At 41.6% G+C, this 6,000-nt stretch overlaps 1 protein-coding gene across 1 annotated transcript in view; it reads left to right on the top strand.

Moving 5' to 3' along the window:
* cnmd (chondromodulin) overlaps positions 1–5,770 on the top strand; it is a 64,759-nt gene extending 58,989 nt beyond the window's left edge. Inside the window, exon 7 of the mRNA XM_048532150.2 lies at positions 5,013–5,770. Within this exon, the coding sequence (XP_048388107.2) occupies positions 5,013–5,237 (225 nt within the window). The 3' untranslated portion in view covers positions 5,238–5,770. The remainder of the gene's footprint in view (positions 1–5,012) is intronic.
* The last annotated feature ends 230 nt before the right edge of the window (positions 5,771–6,000 follow it).

Here is a 6,000-nt window from a genome sequence, read left to right on the forward strand (position 1 = left end):
TCTTTTGCCCATAAAAGGTTATATCTCAGAATATTGGAACAGCCCTGGACATACCCTTCAACTTTGTTGATCTTGACATTTTGCAGGCCTTTTATGAAGAGTTAATGGGGTGCATGTTAGCATACTGGTGCAGTAATTGATTTAAGTTTTCAGTTGAATGAATTGTAATCTCAATCTCAGGAGATATACCCTGAAAACTTGCCAACGATTACATTTTTCATAACCCTTTCAATGAAATCTTTTGGGACCATTGCGGTGAAAGTAACTTCTGTAGAGAGAACTGTAAATTTTCACCTTCTGACGCTAACAGTATTGGAATTACAACTATCATGCAATGTTGGGAAAGTAACAAAGAAGACACTATCTACAGGAGGACAGCAGTCCAGCCACAGAAATGAATGTAGCAGATGTTCTGCCCAAGATTTATTTTGCCTGAAAGTTAATTAGTAGCTTTCTAAAAAACAATTGTGTAAAATCATACACGCTTGTTGCCAGTCAAAAAAAGCCTTTTCTTTCATTAAACGCAACTAATATGAGGGTAAAAATTACACATGAGAATGTTAACATATGGCAATTTGATCATCTGCTACCTCTGTCTAAGTAGCAGAGTGAAGAATTTAATACAAATGCTTTAAAAATTGACATAACACCTTCATCGTAAATTTCTGCTCATTTCTTAAATTGTCTCTGATTCCTCCATCAAAATTGACTAATAAGCAGTCAGAAACTACGAAACAAATACACCAAAATTGTGACGGATGAATGGGAGAAACTCCCACGCAAATTCACTTCTGCAGAATTTTACAAGTACACTAATCAAAGTGTAGCACAAGTTTTACATAAAAGCTTTTAGTTGTAAGAATTATTGAAATTCCACTCAGTTATGATTTTGATTTGATCTTTATTCAACTTTGGAATGCAATAAATCTTTCCCTGGAAAATGGCCAGGTTTTGTTCGGGTTGGAGGTTAAAATGTTAAAAATCTGAAATACAAGTGCACTATATTCAAACTAGACTTCACTGGATAAAAACCAAAAGAACTGACTATTAAAAGAAGTTCAGTTCTGAGGAAGGGTCAACAGACCCGAAGCGTTAACTCTGTTTTCTCCTTCACAGATGCTGCCAGATCTGCTGAGTTTTTCCAGCAACTTTGTTCTTGCTCCTGATTTCATTGGAGATCGGACAGGGACCACGGACAGCCAACCTTGAGAAAGGCAAGCTGCTAATTTAGATATTAGACTGAAGCTGGGAGACTGACACTTATCCATCATTTCAAAGTTAGCTTTGCCCAATCAAGTTTCTCATTTTTTGGGAAAACCATTGGCTCCTGAAAACCCAGGACTCCTGGTGTCAGGAGATTAAAACAAAAACTAAACCTACTTGCCACATTTCAGCATTCCTCCCTTGATAGTTTAACACAATTGACACTCACCCTTAAGGCACCCACTCTCTTCCGTGATCACCTTGCCTCCTGTTCCTCAGGCCTCTGAGTCCTGTATGCCAAGGTAGGGTTGCTAATGGAATTGGATTGGGGCTCTGATCTACCCAGTCTTGAAGCAACATTTCACAACCTCCTAGAAGCCAAGCCTGTCAATCAGGAAGGGTCAGTTCAGGCAGCCTATGAATGATATCATTTGCACATAGATTTTCAGAATATTGTAGGCCATGTACTGTTCTGGCACGTTACAAGGGTATTGTTCTCATGTCCAGTTTGGAACCAGTCCATTCTCTCACACAGTTTATTTGCTATAGTTTGGCAATCACTATATTTTGTTTTAAATCTACCGTTTAGAAAGTGGAGCTCTTTGGCTTGATTGGAGCACAACAAAATCTCTGAGAAATGGAAGGTAGCAGTTTGGTTGCACAGTCTACTGAATTCCCAACCTCACTGTGTTGCTGCAGGAAGCCCAGAACTAGGGGAGGTTATTGTTTCATGGTGGGGTTATGTGGATGTTGGAGATTATGCAGATGTTAGGGAAGGGCTGGGTAGTGGTGGTTAGGATTAGGAGAGACTGACTTGACCTTTGACTCTCAAGTATTTGTCTTTAATGAAACTTTATTACCTCCAATTGCAATTTCATGGGGGTTTGGTGAGCAGAGTGAGATCAGATCAAAGGTGTCCAAGGATTTTTTTGTGAGGGCCAATTGTATTATCAATTGTGGGGTAAGTGACATTTTGACCAGGCGTCAAGAGAGGCTTGCTGAAACTGTACATCTAAAGGAAGAGGGGAGTGAGCCTGTTGAAGAGTCAACATGAGTAACAAATCATGAGTGGGGGTGACAATGACTCTGTTCTCTTTGCTTCTGCCTCCTCCCTTTTTCTGTCTCTACCCCACACACTTCTGTCTTTCTCAGTCCTTCCCTCTCTTCCCCGCTGTTTCCCATTTAACACTTCACATCCCAATCAGCCTCTGCATTCTGTGAAGCTGGATGAACACAGCAGGCCAAGCAGCATCTCGGGAGAACAAAAGCTTTTGTGCTCCTGAGATGCTGCTTGGCCTGCTGTGTTCATCCAGCTCTACACTTTGTTATCTTGGATTCTCCAGCATCTGCAGCTCCCATTATCACAGCCTCTGCATTCTCCCAACCTGCATCTGCAGTTCCCATTATCACAGCCTCTGCATTCTCCCAACCTGCATCTGCAGTTTCCATTATCACAGCCTCTGCATTCTCCCAACCTGCATCTCTCGCCTATATAACCCTCTTTTGCCTTTACCACTCCTTCCACTCGGTCTCTGTCTCCATGTCTCTCCCTCCCTCCCTCCCTCCCTCCCCCCCTCTCTCTCTCTCTCACTCTTTGCATCTCTTACCCCCCCCCCAGCTGAACACTGTTTCCATCCCTCCCTCTTTCTCGCTCCATAATCTCTCCCTTTCTCTCTCTTTATTGCATCCCTCTCTTCTTTTTTTTTCTACCCTTCTCTTTCCTCTTTCTCACCCTCTGTCACTCATTGCGTTCTTCATGGTGGCCTCCATTTTCTGGATATTTTCACTTCCTGATTTCTATCCGGGTTACTGACTGTGCCAGACCACTGGACGCTTCACAGATCCTCACAGAAATTCACATTTCACAATATGACACTTCTCATTTTCAAAGGACTCCCCAGGCAGTTGATGAGCTGATACAAACCTTGGTCAGGTCGGGCTGTACCCAAAAGATCATATGATGTTTTCAAAAGTAGTAGAACAATGGATCTGGCTGATTTGAAAATCCAACACATGAAGATTAGTAGAAAAACTTAAAGGCCTTATAAGCAAAGGCTAAACAGGTTGGGACTGTACTCACTGGAGTTTAGAGGAATGAAAGGGGATCTCATTGAAACAAATACAAATCTTAAGGAGTTCAACCAGGTAAACACTGAGGGAATGTTTCCTCTCCTGAGAGAATCTAGAACCAGAAGGCAGAATAAAGGGGCACCAATTTAAGACCGAGATAAGGAAGAATTTCTCTCAGACGATTGAGTGTCTTTAGAACGTGGGGGCCAAGTCTTTGTATATATTTATGGCTGAGGTCGATAAATCCTTGATTGATTGGGGAATCAAGGTTTATGGGAAAGGGCAGGAAAATGAATGTGAGAAATGTCGAATCATCCATGATCCCATTGAGTGGCAGAGCAGGCTCAAAGTGCTGAGCAACTTTCTTTTGTTCTGGCTTTTTATGATCTTATTCTTGTGCTGTTATGGTATTAAGCCACATTGGTGAAGTTTATCACCCATTGACCTTCATAGAATTCCTACAGTTGGAAACAACAAGTCCACACCAACCCTTGAAGCATCCCACCCAAACTCATCCCCCTATAACCCACACTCCCCTGAACACTACGGGCAATTTAGCATGGCCAATCCACCTAACCTGCACATCTTTGGACTGTGAGAGGACACCGGAGCACCAGGAGGAAACCCACACAGGCGCAGGGAAAACATGCAGACTCCACACAGACAGTCGCCTGAGGCTGGAATCGAACCCAGGTCCCTGGTGCTGTGAGGCTGCAGTGCTAACCACGGGGCCACCGTGCTGCCCAGTAGTCATGGGCAATAGTCAATAGACTAAGTGCAGGTCAACTTAGTTAACTTATGAGACGTGGGCTAACAAATCAGGAAATTTGTTGCCTGTTTATATACATTGACTGTGTTTTATAACAATACAATTCTGAAATCAGATGCAATGGGCAGAATCTTCTATTATTTATTCAAGGTAGAGTGATCAGTGTAAAAATAAGTGGGATGTCCACCACCAGAATCCACCAGACCATGTGTCTGTCAGGCATGTACATGGTCATCCGATAAGCCATCTATGAGGTTGACTTCCCAGGACAATGATGTGCCGTCTCTCCTGGGCCACTCACAGGCTCACTGCCAGTGTGAAATTCAGAGTACTGGGGACGAAGTCATGGTTGCTCATGGAGCAGTGACCCAGAAGTCCAGGGGTGACAGGTAGAGCCAGTTTTGTGAATGGGGTTGGGGATGGGGATGGCTGAAGTGATGAGGCTCACACAGAGAGGGGGTTTCAGAGGGGTTAGCTTTTACCTACCAGCTTCCTGCCCCTACTGTTGCCTCCAGTTGTTCCAGGATTGGTGTAGATCAAGATCTTCCCTCACCAAACCTAAAGGACAGGCCACTTAATTTAACCAACCAGGAAGACTGCCAGTGTTCTTGCATGCTGGTAATAAAGTTAATCAGAGTGGTAACACAAAGAGTCCCTTAAGCGGTTATTAATTGTCCATTTAAGAGTCTCAATTGATAGCAAGGCATTAAAGCCTTTGCACTCAGAACTTTATTCTTGTGATACATAAAGATGCCAGTAATCTCCCCAGAGCCAACCACTATATGATCTTCCTCTTCTGACGCTTCTTGGAAGGGGACGATTCAGCTCGGTATTTTTCCTCAAGTTTACCCTTTTGAAAATGTAAGCACGTGGTTATTGTTATGATGTCTTGTTTACCAAAAGCTCAAATGTAGAAGGAAAATAAATTTTGAGCACGTGCAATACTAAAATGTCTCTCTTGCTTTTCCAGCGAATCTTAGAAGGTGAAAGTGGCACCATGACCTTTGACACTATGCTGGATCACAGCGGAATCTGTTGCGCTGAGTGCAGGCGCAGTTATTCACATTGCCAGCGTATATGTGAACCCTTGCGTGGCTACATCCCCTGGCCTTACAATTATCGAGGATGTCGTGTTGCTTGTAGATTAATCATGCCATGCACCTGGTGGGTAGGACGTATACTTGGTTTGGTATAAGCTGCTGAAGAAGTCCCGTTTTTGAAATGAAGTGCAACCCAAAGGCTAATAATTATTGGCTATGAGTTTTCATACATGATTATTGTTGGAGTGAATTTTCAAGAAGAGATGAAATTTAAAGTGCCTTTATTAAAAACTATTCATTAAAGCACCTCGGTCAATGACCACGTATTTTCTGCAGATGTACTGTTTTTGTAGAGTTTGGTTTAAAAACTGAAATACTCCAAACCCAATTAAATTGTGTAAAGCTAAATGTGGTTAGGCCAAAAGTAGAATTACTTAAATGACCCTGTTTATTTAGAACATTGTACAGAAATTTGAAATTGTGCAATAAAGCATGCAGCAACATGTATGTATGTGTGCTTAGATCCTTATTTGTACAGATAATATGATCAATTGGTGGTGTATATGTAACTCTAAGATTAAAAAGGCCAATGAATACCATAGAACTAGATGACTAGGACTGTTAAATGCTTTTTGTTATTAAATTTCTAAACTCTTCATTTTCCAGTTATTAAAGAATGTTATGCATTGTTGTGTGTTGGTTTTCAATTAAATTCAACTTGCTCCACTATATGCAGCTTAAATATTCACAAGAAAAAAATAAATCAACACTTGGTTGTTTTTGGGAAATAAATCAAAATGTAAACTTTTTCCCTTTGACTGTTGGTGACAGAAAGTTTTTATTGAAGTGTGCAGTGATGGTGAGCTTCATTTTCTCTAGGGTGCTCAGCTGCATTTGCTTTAGATAAATAAAACAAAA

Source organism: Stegostoma tigrinum, chromosome 6 (genome assembly GCF_030684315.1).
Source record: "Stegostoma tigrinum isolate sSteTig4 chromosome 6, sSteTig4.hap1, whole genome shotgun sequence".
In the NCBI taxonomy this organism is placed as follows: domain Eukaryota; kingdom Metazoa; phylum Chordata; class Chondrichthyes; order Orectolobiformes; family Stegostomatidae; genus Stegostoma; species Stegostoma tigrinum.